General features: G+C 38.4%; 1 protein-coding gene across 5 annotated transcripts in view; it reads right to left on the bottom strand.

Annotated features, from left to right (window-relative positions):
• The window catches only part of LOC121631349 (apoptosis-stimulating of p53 protein 1-like), a 55,206-nt gene extending 38,423 nt beyond the window's left edge, over window positions 1-16,783 (bottom strand). For 2 of the 5 annotated variants that reach the window (XM_041972204.1, XM_041972205.1), the window contains exons 1-2: window positions 4,833-5,250; window positions 1,255-1,402 (exon numbers count right to left, since the gene is read on the bottom strand). In XM_041972204.1, coding sequence (XP_041828138.1) covers window positions 1,255-1,402; window positions 4,833-4,949 — 265 coding nt within the window. In that variant the 5' untranslated portion in view covers window positions 4,950-5,250. Of the gene's footprint in view, window positions 1-1,254; window positions 1,403-4,832; window positions 5,253-16,384 lie in introns of those variants that run through there. The other 3 variants (XM_041972203.1, XM_041972201.1, XM_041972202.1) reach the window with 3 other exon arrangements.
• Window positions 16,784-18,136: the final 1,353 nt, after the last annotated feature.

Raw genomic sequence — 18,136 nt, 5'->3', positions numbered from 1 at the left:
GATTTCCAGGCATATGAGGTGTGACTGGATGGAAAATGAAAGGAAAGGAAATCCATTTATTGTTGGAATGACTTGATAAGATTTAACAGAAATGAGAATATATGTATATATAACATCAGTAAAAAAATCTAAGAAAACCTCACATTGGCTCTATAAAGAAAACAAAAAAGCTAAAAACAATGTAATAGAGAAAAAATGTTTCCAAGCTCTGAAGCTCAGCGCATGTTCTCTTTCTCAAAGTCAGTGGAAAATGTGTTACCTTGTCCTAAACCAACCATAACATGCAACTTAAGTTTATATGTGATTGTTTATATGTAAGTTATATTTTTTATATGATTCCCAAAGACTCCCAGGCATGTCAATGAAGCCAGTCAGACCCCCAAACTTACCTACCTTTCAGGTTCCCTAAGCCACAATCAAGCCCAGGAATCTCCAAATTCAGTCCTTGAGCACTACTGCCCTGCAGATCGTAAATGTTTCCTTGCTGCAGCATACTTGACTCAAATGGTTCTCCCCAGCAGCTTGTTGTCAAGTTCTGCACCAGTCTGTTGATAACCCATTAATTTGAGTCAGGTGTGTTGTTACAGGGAAACCTGCAGGTCTGTAGCTCTTAAGGATTGGAGTTGGAGACGCCTGATTCGGGTCATATTGCGATTCATGGCTTTCTCATTTGTTTCAGTTTTAAAATCCGCTGGTTGAATCCATCTTCTACAGATTTAGCAGCTAAAAGGTCGGATACTTCCCACAGTAACCATACCATAGTTCAACCCATTTTCTTTGGAAACTTCCTTCATGCAAATACTAAAAAGTCATGGACCTCCTGCCCCACCCCGTGCTGTTAGCATCCTTGGTTTTATATTTTCAAAAGTGAGATTCTCACCATAAATGATCAATTCTGGCTGAATCCTGTCCTTCAATAAAGCCAAAGTTAAATGAACAACTTTACTTTTTTCTTAAAATATGGATGATGTGTGGACAATAATCACAATGTATTTGAATGTTCAAAGCCTTGGGGACCCCCTGTGGTCTTTGGGGGATCCCTTGGGGGGACCCAGAGCCCAGGTTGGGAACCACTGCCATAGTTGACATGGAGAGTCTGCTAAATGTGTAAACAAGCAACTGCAGGCAATTACATTCAGCATATATTCATTGTGTAAAAATGTTGCATTTACTGCACAACTTGCTGACTTGTAATCAATAAGCAGCTTCTTCTAATATTTTCATTCATCGTGGATTTGATCCGTGAACACTTACCATGTCCATTCCATACTTCAGCCAGGTGGCACTCCCCTTCGCCGGCCTCTTTGCAATATTCAACCACGTCAACCACTCTGGTCGCCGGAGTAACTGGGACCTCAGTTAGCATCTGCTGGGTATCATTCAGGTAAACTGTCAGGATCACCTGTAGTCATAGAAACAATTAGGTAACTGTAGTTATTGAAATAGGAAAGAAAATGGGACACAAAAAACTAAAAATGAAGAATTGTTTCCAATTGAATAGTTGGAAGTATCCATCTTCTGACAATGTCTCAAAGCTCAAATCATCTCAAACTGCTTTCTTAAACATGACAATGAGTTCACTGGACTCCAATGGCCTCCACAGTCACCAGACCTCAGTTCAATAGAGCACCTATGGGATGTGGTAGAACGGGAGATTCTCATCATGGATGTGCAGCCAACAAATCTGCAGCAACTGTGTGATGCTGTCATGTCAATATGGAGAAAATCTATGAGGAATATTTCCAGCACCTTTTTAAATCTATGTCATGAAGAATTAAGGTTGTTCTGAAGGCAAAAGAGGGTTCAAGATGTACCTAATAAAGTACTTGGCATGTGTATAATGATAATATCAAACCAAGTCCTCAAGTAGTTTGTTTGTTAGACATATTTTTATTAATGTAAAGATTTAACAACCAGATTTAATTCCACTGGCATATTTGGGAAAAGTTAAATTTAGCCTAATGTTTTAGCTTGAGCTGGATAGTAATAACTCCATCTGATTTTGCCATCAGATCCTCTCAATTCTGCAGCCAAAAGATTAAAATAGCAATCAGAAAAGGACATCATGTGTTACCTCCAGCGATGTCACTGCCAATGTCAGTGGTGATGTCATTACAGAATGTCAGCAATTGAAAGATAAATTTAGGGTAATCTGGGATAGGAGAGCACAGACACACCGAAGCACATATAGATACAGATACACTTTTAATCTCACACACACACACAGAAACACAGTGTCCACATGTTCCAGGATGTGCACCCATGAACACACAGTGGTGGAATATTTAAAGCACAATAATACGCAGAATCCAGCACACCTGTCCCAGATCATATGAAGTAATCTCTGGTTGAATGCAGTCAGACTGACCAGGGACACATTCTCCAAAGCTTGGATTAGACACACGCTCAAACAGGCATTTACAAACATATCCATACATGAAAATCCCAAAATCCTGTAAACACAGTAGGAGTTTTTACTACTCCACAAATCACTATTAAGTCAGGTAATCGGGGCTGTAATGTTTCATGTGGTCAGACACACTGTTACACTGAAGACGTCTGAGAAGATAAAATTTTTTATCCATCAGCATTAGTTAAAAACTAATTTTTTGATGGCTGAGTTTGTATAAAGAAGCATCATCCAAGTTAAGTACAAAAGCAGCTGTTTATGTTTCAGACTGCAGGTAAATCACAAGAAGGAGCAGTTAGATATCTGAAAAAGATGCATGTGCAGGACACCAAACAACTGACTGCCAATGAAAACAGTCCTGTGCAAAACCACGTTGACACAAACAATAGAAAGTTTTCTTTTCTTTAGCTCTGTTCTGGTTTCGTACATCACATTGCATACTACTCATTTGCACTAAAGCACTCACATTCTTAATGTGCAGACTGTCTAAAATCATAAGAAATGTTTAATTTATAGTACACATTGTATTCTGCTACACATGAGACTCACAAGGTGAAATCTAAATAAGATCCTAAGTATGGTCTCTAATGGCTTACAAAGTCTGTTGTTTCCTTCATTGGGCTACTGCATGCTCTGAAAGTGCAACTCCAATTCAAAAGAGTTGGGACCAACAAAAGTTGGACTTTGAGCAACATCTGGTCCCATCCAGACATCTCTTTTAGGAAGGTATTGGAGATTTCAGAAAGACAATGCATAAACCTACAAGACAAGACAAACCGTATACTGTATCACATCAGCATGGCTTCTCAGGAGAAGAGTCCGGGTGCTGAACTGGCCTGCCTGCAGTCCAGATCTTTCACCAATAAAAAGGAAAAATCTGCCTACAAAGGTCCAGGACTGTTGAGCTGCTAGAATCCTGCATTAGACCAGAATGGGAAAGCATTCCTCTCCTACAGCAACTGGTCTCCTCACTTTCCAGACGTTCACAGTTGTTAAAAGAAGAGGGATATGCTACACAATGTTAAACATCATCGTTGTGTCAACTCGTTTTAAGATATGTTTGGGTCATCAAATTCAAAATGAGCTAATATTTTCAATGTATTGACAAAATGTCTCAGTTTCAAACTCTGATATGTTGTTTACATTTTGTTTTTAGTTAGATTTTACAGTGTCCCAACATTTTTGGAATGGGGTTGTATATTGTATGTTGTATATCTGACATCCTATTAATTTGTTTACTTTCTTACTTTTCTTTCTTAGCAAGCTGCTTTTTGGTGGTGTTGGATTGTTTTTTATTACTATCTATATGGAAGGGGTTAGGTTGCAGAAGTTAATTACCCTTTTGGATTAATAAAACATCTGAATCTGCTTTTTGTTCTTCACTTTTTACACCATGCTGCTAGTTTATGGCTAAAATACAGCCTGTGAATCTTGATAATTCCTGAATTTTATCTTTATTGTAGTCTGACAACAGAACTTTATCAACTACAAAAGCAGAAACGAACCTGCCCATAAAAGTCATTTTTGTTATCAGAACCACAGAACATGTAAACATACATTTATGCTCAGTTAAGATTTGCCATTTGCAAAATTATTATTATGGGGAAAAAAACATAAAAAAACAACAGGGTCATATTTGTATCTAGAAACCTAATCTGCCATTTACACTGTCTTTGGACTTCTAATATAGCTGCCACACAGCAGAACCTCTATAGTTAGCCATCAGTATATAGGTCAAAAGCAGGCCACAGTTGTGAAACTAAACTCAAATAGTTGCTCAAATAAATTAGAATATATCTTGATGACCGATCTAAATTTTTTCAAACCAATTGAACCATAAATGAACAGCTCTCTACAGTAATTATTTTATTATTTTAGTATTCAGTGGTAGCTCAATTAGCTCAAAAAGTTGTCAATATGCAGTATTTATTTGTTTATTAATGAATTCTCATGTGGATGACTTGTTTCTATCAGTTAGATGAACTGACAAACACACAAACACACTGTTGCTTTTCCTGAAAGCTCCTGTTGCTGAATGAAGTGACTCTGGCTATTTTAAGCATTAGAAAGGGAAAAAAGAGATAGTCAGAGATAGAAAAAGTGGGTGTGTGAACAGGCTAGAGTGACAGTTAACCATGCTGCACTACAAAATACATCAGTGCTCATTTTACTGTTAACTCAGGTGGTGGGATCATGAATGAACATAGTAAACTTCTAAAATCTTGGTTTTCTGATCATTTCTTGCATCCAAATGTTAATTTGATTAGTTGTAGCATAAAAGTGTTTCAACACGACAGAACTTCATCCTCACCAATATAAAAAAAAGCAAAAAAACAGGAAAAACAGATGTTCCTTTGATGGACTTTAATAATGGATTACTGAAGTTTCCCAGTAAAGAAAAGCTTTTCTGTCTCTCACTCACCCATGGTTTGACTTTCCTGGTTTTGAGCTTCTTCTTTGGTTTCCTGCAGTTACTCAGTTTGAGGTTTTTAGACAGACCCACCAGTCGCTCCAACGCCGGCCCAAAAAAACGCCTCATTGGAAAACCAAGGACCAGAAGCACACACTGCGGTATGTGTACGTGTGAATGTACACATCTGTGTGGTTGAATGAGAGGCTAAAAGATCATTAGTGGTGTCATCAGGAGAAAGTGGTGAGAGTGTTTGCAAAGTGTGTGTGTTTGCCAGGACAAGGAACACAGATATAAGAGTGTGTCAGTGAGGGAGGAGAAAAGGGAGGGAGTCGGCTTTCAGTCAGTGTGAGATAAAGTGTCTGTTTGCTAGGATGGCTAAATTAGAAGTGTAGCAATAAAAATTGGCTGAGAGGATTTTACTTATTAGCTTCAGGTTATGAGTGTAAGCCTCCATGTTTCCTCTCAAGCCTATGAAGAATTATCTGGCATTTCTTTTAGAGTTTTGATTTAAAAACTCCACATTATTTCATTTATGAGTAAGCCAAACACATTTCTAATGTTGGAATATATAAATTGCCAAAAAAGTTATTTCAAATTGGCTGGACTGGGGAAAAAAAGTTGTTGAAACATTTTGATGTTTTTATTCAAGATTAACTTTATTGTCCTGCTAGAGGAAAGTGTAGAAACTTGAAATTAAATGAAATTGAATGATTTTCTGGTGCTTTGTACATGGACAAATGTCCAATGTGTTTTAACTTTTCTTGTTTTTAAAAAATACATTTTTGAAAGCATTATTATGTGCAGTTTGTAAGTTTGAATGGCTGTTTTGGAATCCATTTTCTAATAAAAGCTTGAAGAAAATACTTAAAAATCCCTCTTTCCTCACACCAAATGTCAACATCTACCACTGCACAATCATGTGTAATAATGAGTTAAATTTAATGTTAAATGTTCATGTTTTTACAGGAAATTCATGCAGCAGCTTAGTAGTCAGATCAGCTGATCTACAAAAACAAGAAGCAAGAAACACAAAACAACTAAGGCTCAAAAGATGGCGTCAAACTGTTAATAAACCAATAAAAAAATTAACTCCCTGCTCTATGTAACAATGGAACATGTCTCACGAAAAGTCCCAGCAACCCCAAACCGGATTTTTTTTTTTTTTTAGCCCTGACTGCAGTGGAGCTGGAGCCGTGCAGGTCACTGAGGGTCAGCGTTAAAAACAAGATTCTGCTTCTTTCATTGCACTTGTGTCATTTAATATGTTTGAAAAAGCACAAAAAGGAAAATGTTTAAATGTTTAAAATTACACAAAAACAACAAAAAAGTCCAAATATTAGAAAAAAAATAGAGAACTACTTTTTAATTACCAAAGAAATCAGCAGACGTATCAGCAGTGATATCATGTAAATATGAATTGTTAGTACCATGGAGCAGGGAGAAGCTGTCCAGCAGCAGCAGGGGTAAAGCTGCAGGGCAGAGATTAGAGAGGCTACACACTGCAGCATGACTGCACTGGTACACAGAGAGGACACAGAAAGTACATTGGCAGAGGAGCTGTGCCCCCCTCTCTCTGTCAGGCACAAGGTCACATGTTGGGTGCATGTGCTCAAATACACACAGATACCCTCTATTTCCACTGCATCAATCGACACTAGCAGAAAATCAGTGGATTTTCAGAAGAAAAGAGAAATGCTTTAATATTCACTGTGTAGCTGTTGATTAAATATATTCATCAGCGTGGCCACATTAACAGTCCCTTCACCTTTTTTTGTGCCAACACAACATGATAAATCTTCAACACCACGTTGATCTGACTTATATCCTGCTGCCTCTGCTTGCATGTACAGCAAGTGGGACAGACTTTTCTTCATTAAATAGTTATATTCAGCCTTAATGGAATTAAAGACACGAGCAGCGTCCGGCACTGGTAAAGACATTGTTGCTAACATGAGTCACTCAGATGTTTCAGTGATTCAGCTTTAATCAGAAAAGAAGCTGTTTTCTTATAAATGATAGATATGTTTGTGACTGCCATGTTCATTATCAGCGTGTATGTGGAGTTTTTCTTCTAACAAAATGTTCTTCCAAGCTCCTCAGAGGGACAGAACTGCACTTCCACCAACTGCAAACAAAACAGGCACACAATAGAGATAATCTCTAACACACACTGGGTTTCACATACAGACAAACATGCACACAAGTCAGAGTAAAAAAAAAAGAAGAAGCTTACAGCGAAATAAAGTTTTTCAACTGCTTGGCCATTATTTTTTACGTTGTCTTGTTTTCTTTTTGTTTAAATGTGTGTCTCAGTGAGGCATAAATCCAAACACCATACTCATCAGCTGCCACCAGCTGCCCACACAAAGGACAAATGTCCATAATAAGCTCCAAAACAATGTTAATCACTTAGATTATAAACCAAACAGGACAACTTTGTAGAGTTTCTGCTGACTTTTCAACAACTCAATCCAGTTGGAAGACAGTGTGGCCTACAATCTGTTTGAATTGGTGGATTTTAAAGGTGATTACTCATGTAGTTATATTTGACAGGTTAATAGTTTTTCCTTACTTTTCATTAAGGCTACACTAAGCCGGCCAGCTGCTTGTGTCCTTTCATTTCTCTGCAAAAAAACAAACACTGATGTTCCCCCAAATGTCAGAGCATTTGGGGAAATGTTTGAGAGGAAACAATAAGTAAACAACATAATGTTACTGTATTTCAGAATTATGCTTACAGATGGTTGATGGTTGTGTTTATTACTGCATGGCTGCATCTGTTGTGTAACCAAATGTAATATTATGGGGCAGGGATGGTGTCATTTTTTTGTGTGGATGTGAGTTATGTAATCGATGTAATTAGATGCTGTTTGGGCTGCTTTTGCTTTGTAATGTTTTGGGATTTGGGAGGTGTGCTTGCACCTACTCAGCCACCCGTTCTTGGAAAGGAATCCTCTTAGAAATGAAATAGTTTCACAACCTGTGCCATCTGTTAGAGTAATGCTCCTCCAATTCAGCCTAATTTTAATTTTCTCCTCTGTTTTGAATATGTATGTTACATTTTCTACAGCCACTTCTGCTTTTGCTAAATTTGGCTACACCTGAGCTCTGAATGACATTAAAGGCTAACATTTTAAAACCTGTGGTCCCTCAAATGGAGGGCTTTGAGTACAGATGGTTCCAAACTGTGCCAAAATGGCCATTTTAAATACCTTGCCAGAACTGGCTCTACTAAAACCTCTCTAATTTTGTTCTGCTTCACTTTGCAGAAATAATGTTCACATTTTGACTATGATTTGATAGAGGTTTTAAGCTACATCTGCCTTCGTTTTTACCATGAAAGTGCTTGGTTTTTGCAGTGTTTATTGGCAAGCCTGCAAAAACCAAGCACAATCTTTATGTTTTCTTCACCAGTAACACATATACCAATATTTACAGATCCCTTTACAAGTGTTCCCTTTACTGTGACTCCAAAATAATTTAAATAGACCTTGTAGTTGCAGAGACACTCATTTCATTATGGGTATGCAATTTAATTGAGACCTAAAAAATAAGCACAGGGCTCAAAGGGTTCAGAAATTTTAAGATGATTTGTTAAGACGAGCTGGTAAATGAGCCAAACATCATACAAATTTAAAGCAAAGTCTGCTCGTCCTTTAATGAGGAATCCTAAAAGGATAAATCAGGTATTAGGGAAGTGGAGGAAACTGCTGCCATTTAAAGACCACTCGTGATGACATCTTTTTTTAAAACAGAGCATCAACCAAAATTAGAAAATGGCTCATCCAATCTGTCCTTTTGCTAAAGGAGTACAACCAGCTAATAAATTGATTTACAAGCTCTAATAAGGAGGCCAATGCCTAAATAAATGAGTCATAGTGATGTTTTAAAAACACATTAAGATGAGGGATGGGTTTGTATTTTCAAACAGTCCTTTAATTGCAATGAATCAAATAATGTAGGCGACTATTATATTGATTGTCCTGTCTTGTTTTAACAAGCACCTGCTGGTAATGTGTTACCACCACCACAGGTGGCATTAGTTTACCAAGCTGTTCACCAGGAAGAAACAACAGAAGAACGCTTCACTTTTGCTGTACTCTTGTGCAAAGTGTGTGGTGCTGTAAGATTCAAGGCTAATGGAAAACAAAGATAAGAAACATGAGAACCCAAAGACAACAAACGCTAACAAGTTTTATGTGGAACAGATTTTCAAAAGAGTTTACAAAAGAATTTGCTCCAGTGTAACGTCTAGATAGTAAAGCAGCCAGATGAAGTAAATTTGATGTTAGAAATAAAAAGGGAAATAGTGACCCTCATCTCAAAGATGATGGATAAAATCATGTGTCCCATCAGTTTTGTGAAAGGTGAAGGAAGTCCCAATAAGTAAAACCATCAGCACAGGCTGAAGAAAATGTATAATAATACTACAGGTTAGTATTGAAAAGCTGTCTCTCAACCACAGACCCACTGACAGCTCTTACAACAGTTTGATGTAACTATCACACTGTTATGTAGTCAACTAGAAAAATGAAGAGCTATTCTGCTGCCCAAAGCCATGCTCGCAATGTGTTTTCAGCTGCTACTGAACACTTAACTAAATGCAATAATAACAACATTGTGACATGACAACGCCAGCAATGAGTGTGGGGGCATTCAAAGAATGGTCAAATAATTCTCAGTAATTTCAAATAGTATTGTTTCTTTTATAAAGACTAAAAAAAAGCTAACGCTTCCATTAAGATAAATGCTGATGCTCTATGCTAAAGACTAATACAGAGCCCTTCATCCATCTTATGTGCTCTTTACATGTGTATTTTGGTCTGTTTTCAGGGAGCATAGGGATGCATAGCAGAGTACTACCACCGGAAACCATGGGGGATCAACCATGGGGACAGTGTTGCACAGTATAGCTGATGTGTGACCATCGAAAAGAACAAAGAAGAAGCCACCCTGCTTTTAATGCTTACATAGACACCTGCCATCAACTGCGCTGTTTCTTTTTAAACAGAGAACAAAAAAAGAGAAAATATGATTAGAAAGAACTGAAAAGCAAAATGAAACTGGTTCATCTGCGGTGAGCTTGTGATCATGGTTGTGCACACAGTGGACCACAGCAACAGCTAAGGGTGATTTTCTTGGTAGACACCCCAGCTCTCTTTGCTCACCCAAACACACACGCACATCGCTATAGAAACTGCATTTGACCAGTAAAACATGAACTTCCAGCTCAGTGGGAAGGAAACAACCGTCACACTTGGGAAGAAGCACACTCTTCTACTGTGACAGTAAAAAGCCATTTTCTTGGACTTTCTTAAATATTTTCTAATAAATCTCAAAAGCCAAAGAAAAAGTGCCACAGCAACATTTTTTTAACTAAGTTTATCCCTACAAGCCAGTAATTGAAGAGAATATTTGGTGTAATCCATTCATTTCTTTAGCTAGACAATTATTTTTATGAATTGGTTTATATGAATAGAGATATTATAAATTAGACTAATGTCGACCATGTTCATTTAAATTATAACTGGACTACAATGAATTTTATTGAATTGAACTATGTGAGATTATTTGTTGTAAATTGGTGCTATATAAATAAAGCTGAATTGAAATTAAATTAATTGAAGTAATTAAAATTTGCAACATTTTTAGCTAGCCTAAAACATTTAATCAAATCTTTATTTAGCTATTTATCTATACCAATACTCAACTGTAATTGTCTTGTACTGAAGTTTAACATTTAATCTTTTTGTTGCTGTTGTTATGGGGAGGAAATTAATTAAAATAGTTCTTAGAGCTAACTGCAAATAGTAGCGTGTTAACACAATAAAAAGTGGTGATGTTAAGCATGCTAAAGGATTAATTAAGCATTAATTCATATTTATTGTTCAATAAATAGGAATTGCATACATCTTTTACAAGACGAGAGCATTGCTGCTCTAAAACATCCCTGTACACTGACAACAATATTTTCAATCATGCACATGATGCTAATTATAAAAAAAAATGTTATTCTGCAGCTACACTGTGAAATCACTGTTTCCAGTCATGATGCCAGAAAAATCTGTCATCTCCTACATACACACACACACACACATACACATACATTTGAAGGCGCTTTAATGACTTAAGACGGCATTATAAAGACTTGCAGAAAATAACTACAGCTTGCTTGTCATTAGCCCTTACCCTAATGGCTACTCAGCTGTATATGTGCCAGAAAGTTTCTAAACTGGCTAAAAACATTTGCAGATTTGAACCCTGCTATAACATATTCAACATATTTAGTATTATAAGGATTACACCATTTTCTTTTCCTAAGAAAAAATTTTTTTTTGTTGTTTTTCTTTATCGACAGGGGCAGCTAAAACCTCCAGGAGCGAGTGAGAAGTAGCTAATGCCTTTCCGGCAGCTGCCATGTTGAGTCCTGCAAAGTAAATTCTGGCAAGTCTTAAACATGGGAGTCTTAACGCTATCTATGTTCACTGGAATTGAAGGCACTGACAGCTGTACAGGCCAGCTATCTGCCCAGGAAAATATGTGCTGGCTGCTCAGCATTGCAGAGGAAGTTGCCAAATGATATCATGCTCCGTTTGGCATTTGCTGCAACAATCGCTTGAGCTACCCCATGCTACTTTTATAGTTTAATTTTAGGATTAAACTATGAGCGAGGAGCCACACAAAAATACTTTAGGAGTCAATATGTTCCCCCAGGAAACAGAATGATTAAACGGTCAAACACAATGACTAAAAGTTATAAAGCTCAGAACATTGGCTGGACAGAAAGTTAAAACCCTCAGTGCTTGGATTAAAGTACAAAAAAAAAGCCTGAACCAGAGTAGCAGGATGGATATTCAGGATGAGGTCAAAGATCAAGGTAGCAGTCCCTTCTGTGCTTCTGTGTCTCCCCCTCTATCTCCCTCTCTCTATGCAGTAAACACATCTCTATATCTTCAGTGTTTTGTCTGGAGCTGACAGCAACCAAACCCAGTCACAAAGAGGCATAGTGTTTTCTGAGTTTCTGTGTGTGTGTGTGTATGTGTGTTAGAGACAGCATTAAAGAGAAATAGCCATTGAGAGAGTAAACAGGGAAATGGGAATACTACTGATTATTGATTTTAGGGTTAAAATTTAAACTACTTTCCTGCAGAGCTTCCCTCACAGTTAGAGAAATAAAAAAAAGTTTTTAGCAAGTTAAAACATAAAATTAACTGAGATGGTGTAGTTCATGGCATTGCATCATTTGCATTGTTTTGATCAATGTATTTCAAATATTTATTTACAAACTATTAGAACACTACTGATTTTCCATTCATTGTACACACCCAATCTAAACCCACAACCCTAATATTAACTAACCAATTCACATAGTTGCCCTTAACCCAACTAGGACTCAGAATTAAAACTATTCCTCCTTCTGACCAGGCTTTGGTACCAATGATGATGCAACAATTACTTCAGAAGACAATACAGACTTCTATTAGTTTTTTTGTTTGTTTTCATGCTTATGCATATCATATACATGACTGCTGCTTACTTCATATTAGCCATTACCCAAATGTTGTAGGTCAAATATGTATACAAATCTAAAAGTAGTTTTAAAAATGATCAAAAATGTGAAAACAATTCGGAGGAAATGTGTTAGCTATGAGGTTAATGAGATTATGTCAATACCTTTTATAGCATGTATAGTGTTTGGTCATACCACTTTGTAAATGGGATACAGAGTCACTGTAGCATCAAGTTTCCCCATAAGAGAAAGAGGAAATGATGTTTTTCTATACAGTATATAATTCAAGCGTTTATGTAGTTGTTAAACAGTAAAAGGGATGCTGTCTGAAACGTCTGGCATATGGCAGTTAATAAGGGTAAGCTAGCTACCTAAGGTTTGTTTTTAGCTTTGGCATAAAATCTAGCGCATCTTATCCTTCACCCCTCATATAGGCTCTTAACAGAAACTCAAGGTCCAAAATCAAGAAAAGTCAATGCACCTTTAAATAAGATATTTATTTTCTTTTAGCTTGAAATTAAAATTAAGTTTGCACATTTCTCAGTGCAAATATGTCAACTGGTAAGACTATAGGTTCTCACCACATCCAAAATCAACCACACAAACACACACCCACACATACTAATCAAGCTATGACAGAAGATATTTTCACACATGCACCAGAGCACTTAAATTTTCCAAACAGCTGTACGCAAATGCACAGTTGTCCAGAGCAGTACAACCAAACATTCAGCATACTTTTAACAAAATGTTTGTAATGACCTTGTGTATTAGCGCTAACATTCTATTCTACAGTAATTTAGCAGATGCTTTTATCCAAAGCGACTTACATTTGAGCGTAAGAACAACACAAGCATGAATTCAAACAAGATGGGACATCATATATAAGTGATAGTCAGACTGCTTTGAGTCCAGTTGGACCCAGGTGCTGTCATGTAGTGCTAGAGGCAGTGCATATAATTATTTATTTATTTATTTATTTTTTGTAGTTTTTTTTTTGTAGTTTTTGTAAGTCATTTTGTTTTAATACAAATACCACGATTTCATCAAACAATATCAACTTGGGCATAAGTGCATAATTTCATCACACAATACCATCTTGGGAATAAGTGCACATAGCTTCTTCAGTACTTGGTTGAGCCAAAGAGCTGGACAAATCTTTTTTAACTCATTCTGTAGAAGAGTTAAGCTTAGTGTGGAAATGCTCCTTACACAACTGAGTCTTTAGCTTTCTCTTAAAAGTGGAGAAGGACTCTGCGGATCGGACGGAGTTAGGTAGATCGTTCCACCACCGGGGGACAACAGAGGAGAAGAGTCTAGCTACTGATTTTGCGCCACGTTGTGGTGGGAGCACTAGGCGTTTTTTGCTGGCAGAGCGTAACTGTCGAGAGAGAGTGTAGCTCTGGATTAAGGAGTGGAGGTAGACAGGAGCCGTTTGGGTTATTGTTTTGTAAGCCAGAAGCAGAGCTTTTAATTTGAAGCCTGGAAGCCAGTGAAGAGCAATTAGCAGCGGAGTGACATGAGCTCTTTTGGGCTGGTTAAAGACCAGACATGCTGCTGCGTTCTGGATCATCTGCAGAGGTTTAACTGAGCATGCAGGCAGGCCAGCCAGTAAGGAGTTGCAGTAGTTAATGCGCGAAATGACCAGAGCCTGGACCAGGAGCTGGGCCGTGTGTTCAGTCAGGTAGGGTCTGATCCTCCTGATGTTGTATAGAGCAAATCGGCAAGACCGGGCAACCGAGGCAACATGGTCCTTAAAGGTCAGCTGGTTGTCTACCATGACACCAAGATTCCTGGTAAAAGACGTAGGCACAAGTGTGATTGAGTCAAGCTGAATGCTTATCTGTGGCGGTAAGGAAGGATTGGCTGGAAAGACAATAAGCTCAGTCTTGGACAGATTTAGCTGAAGGTTGCGATCCTTCATCCATGCGGAGATATCAGCAAGGCATGCTGATATTCGCATTGAGATGGTTGTGTCGTCAGGTGGGAAAGAAACAAAAAGCTGAGTGTCATCTGCATAGCAGTGGTAGGAGAAACCATGAGAGCTAATGACAGCACCGAGTGAGGTGGTGTATAGGGAAAAGAGAAGAGGGCCAAGCACCAACCCCTGAGGCACCCCTGTTGTCAGCCCAAGTGATCTGGACATTCCCCCTTGCCAAGATACTTTGAGTGATCTCCCTGTGAGGTAGGACATAAACCACGAGAGGACAGATCCTGAGATGCCCAGCTCCGAGAGTGTGGAGAACAATATATGATGGTTGACCATGTCAAAGGCAGCAGACAGGTCCAGCAGAATAAGGATTGAGGACTGACCAGTGGATCTGGCAAGCCGTAGGGAATCAGTGACTATGATTCAGTTTCAGTAGAGCGGCCTTGCCTATAGCCAGATTGATATGGATCAAACAGGTTGTTGTCTTGGAAGAACTGTGAGACCTGACTGAAGACGGCACGCTCTAGTAATACAATTATATGATTTTATTTTTCATAGGAATGTCTGATTCAAGACAGGAATCACAACTAAATTAGCATGTTTTGACCAGAATTAGGCTCATCTTGTATATATCTTTAGTTTGCTTCCTTAAGTGTAATTTTCACAGTAAATCAAATTGATTTTGTTTTGTTTGTTTTTTGTTTTAGATAAAACCTCAAAACCAAATTTTAGTAATGCTACTCAGGCAATCTGGGGGATCTGATATTCTTGACTCATTTCTAATACTCAAAAACCTAAGGGAATATACAAACTTAGTACAATAAATAAGAAAATTTGTATTTCATCCCTTTAATATTATCAATTGGTGTGGAGTGGTCCCATTTAAAGTAAGGTATGATTAACAAGGAATTGTACTTCTGTGAAATTAGCAGTACAGCTAGATGTGAGGGTAGTGCCAAAACCCCTTTGGTATTCTCTAAAATTGAGTTTCTTGGTGGATTGGATGATTACCCACTCCTTGTAATAAGGAGAAAAAAAATCAAATTTGAGCCATTTTTACACTTCATCTTACATTGTCAGGGACCTCAGTAGTGTGTATAAGATCCATGGGCAATCACAAGAACTTTGTACCTCATACTTATGCTGGACACCGGCCTGGTCACATTTTGCTGTGGGATGGCATCCCATTCCTCAACCAGGGGTTGCTGAAGGTCAACCAGTGTGGTTGTGTCGGTCACTAGCATGCAGAGCACACCTAAGCAGAACAAATGGGTTGAGGTCTGAACTCACAGCTCATTCAGTCCCCTCCACTCCCAAATTCTGGAGGTCGCCTGTGATAATCTTGGCTCTGTGGGGAAGACCATTGGCATCTTGGTGGATGGAGTTAGGTCCCAGAGTCTGTATATATGGGATCACCGCTGGCTCCAGAATCTTATCCCGATATGTCTATCAATTAGGGTATCAATCAGGTGCCAGTTATACTGTGACTGACACACACTTTGAATCTCAAAACAAGTGTGAATACCAGTCTTTTGGCACATTTATTGGGGCCACTACCCACACATTTAGCTGTGTTGCTCATTCCACAAATGCACAATCCTTGCAAGTTATACCTAGTTGTAAAGATATCTAATCTGGTGTTCCAATTATACATAATACAACACCAACTGGTATTATCAAAGGGGAAAAATAATCAATCGAATATAAGTTTATATTTTAACTTATTCAATATTATCACTATCATTCAGCCCAGCTTAGCATTAGCTGGAGATGATGTCTTTACATTTTCCAGCACTGAGCTTTTATTGACTCAACATATTTTATAGTTGTGTACATCTGTGTGTCAAACCTATTTATTCAGTATTGTCAACTTTAAATAAGTTAAGTGAATTTTTTTCTATGCATTAATGGGTGATACTATATAATTTCTTGAAGGTAAATTTTTATAACTTGAAAATCTGTTTCGGATTTCGAGGAAACGCGGAATAAGCTTCAAACATGTCTTTCAGCTGTACTGTAGAGTTACTGCACTTCTTATCTGCATTATAGGCGTTTAAATTCTGGCGGAAACGGTTAGTCTCACGAGGCACATCCTGTTTGATCTCATCAATGAAAACTTACCGGTAACATTCCTGCTGCTCAGTCCAAGGATCCTCTTATCCCGTCAGAAATATTCTCCTCCTTCTTTCCCCTCCCTCCTTTACTTTTAGACCGTTTTAATAATATTTTATCTTACTTTCCTCTTTTTGGAGTTACTTTTCTACACATCCACACCCTCCTCCTCTCCCTCCGCGAGTCCAACCAGATATCCAGATGCTTACAAAACCTAAAACTCCTCTCAGCTCCTCCGCTTTCCTGACAAACCCACCCTCTTCCTTCCTCTCTCCCCCTCTCTCTCATACACACACCGAGCCGCTCTGTGCTGTTTTGAACTCACTGAGGAACACAAATGACTATTTAAAAGGAATGACAGGGTTACAACATTCGTTGCAGCCTCATTATTAAATTTCAGCCTGTCTCCTCTGATGGTCAGCAACGGGCGGTCTCGCGGTTTGGTGTGCAGGGTGAATTGGGTCACGGTCTCGATCATCCCTCCCATCTGCCCACGGGTCTTCCCCTTCTCCTAATGATAAAAAGCTTTGCTAGAAACGTGCAGCAGAAAATAAGTTCCCGCACAGCTGCCGATAAATATTATCAATACAATTTTCCAGGATGTGATGATCAGTGTTTTTTGAGAAAGAGCGCCCTCTTTCGGCTGTCTGAATGGGAAACATTTACACATCAGATTTATGAATTTAGCACAAAAAGTAAAGAAATTAGTGCTTGATCGGTTTTTATATTGTACCGTTAGAAAGCCTGCTTATTTTCCTCTTATGGTGCCACATTTTGAAGAAAAATGCATTTGTGGGATGAGCAGGTTGAGCATGTGAGTTGTGTGCATGAAAAACTACTTGCTAGTTTACCAATGCTAAACAGCTAATTTTGCTATTGACTGCCATGGCTGCCCTTCACCATTAGGGTCCTTTGTTCGGGTGTTACCATGTGCACTGGAACCTGGGTATGTGGATGAACATTATGTTCAGCCATGAGATTCAGCCTGCGACAGTTTAATCATAAGGTCACAATGTGGAGATACAGTTTACTCCATAGATTGGGTAACAGCTTTTGGTGGAGGTAGTGTAATGGTGTGGGGCAGCATCCCCCTCTCTTAAAAAACAAGGATTGTCATTAGTGGAGGCAATCTCAGTGCAGAGAGGTATCAAGATGAGATCCTGCAACCAGTGACAATTCAGTATCTCCACAGTATGGGGTCGATCTCTATCCTCCAAGATGGTAATGCTCACCCCCACCGACCTGGGTTCATCAGAGACTACCATAAGATTTTGGGGGTGGAGCAAATCAAACACTTGTGGGATCAGCTTGGGTGTGCTGACCCTGCCAGAGTAACTAACACAATCCAGGAAATTTTCAACAGGGTGGCCAAGATAAGATAGAAGTTAATGTGGGGTTGCCAATCAAACGATATCACTAACTGCATTGTCAGCAGGATCATTGTTAACTTTGACAATCAGTGTGTGAAATATAGGTATTAAAACAGGTTTAAGCTATTATCTATGTCCAAAACAAAACTTTGTTTAAAGAATATTATAGAAGAACTTGAAAAAATTGCTAACTGGTACTGCAAGCACAGAAAGTCCTTTATCTCACAGATGAAAGAAAGGATTTAAACATTACTCATATTTAGCTGTTACAAGTACAGCTGTTCTAGTAGCTGCTGGAATCCACTACTGAAGTGTGGCTCTGTTTAAGGCTAACAGGGAGTTACTCACCATACCCTCAAACCTCTCTCCATCTCGCAGTCTCCTCCCTTGC

The sequence above is a fragment of the Melanotaenia boesemani genome, chromosome 20 (assembly GCF_017639745.1).
Source record: "Melanotaenia boesemani isolate fMelBoe1 chromosome 20, fMelBoe1.pri, whole genome shotgun sequence".
NCBI classification, from domain to species: Eukaryota; Metazoa; Chordata; class Actinopteri; order Atheriniformes; family Melanotaeniidae; genus Melanotaenia; species Melanotaenia boesemani.
This window is presented reverse-complemented; position numbering and strand designations above follow the sequence as displayed.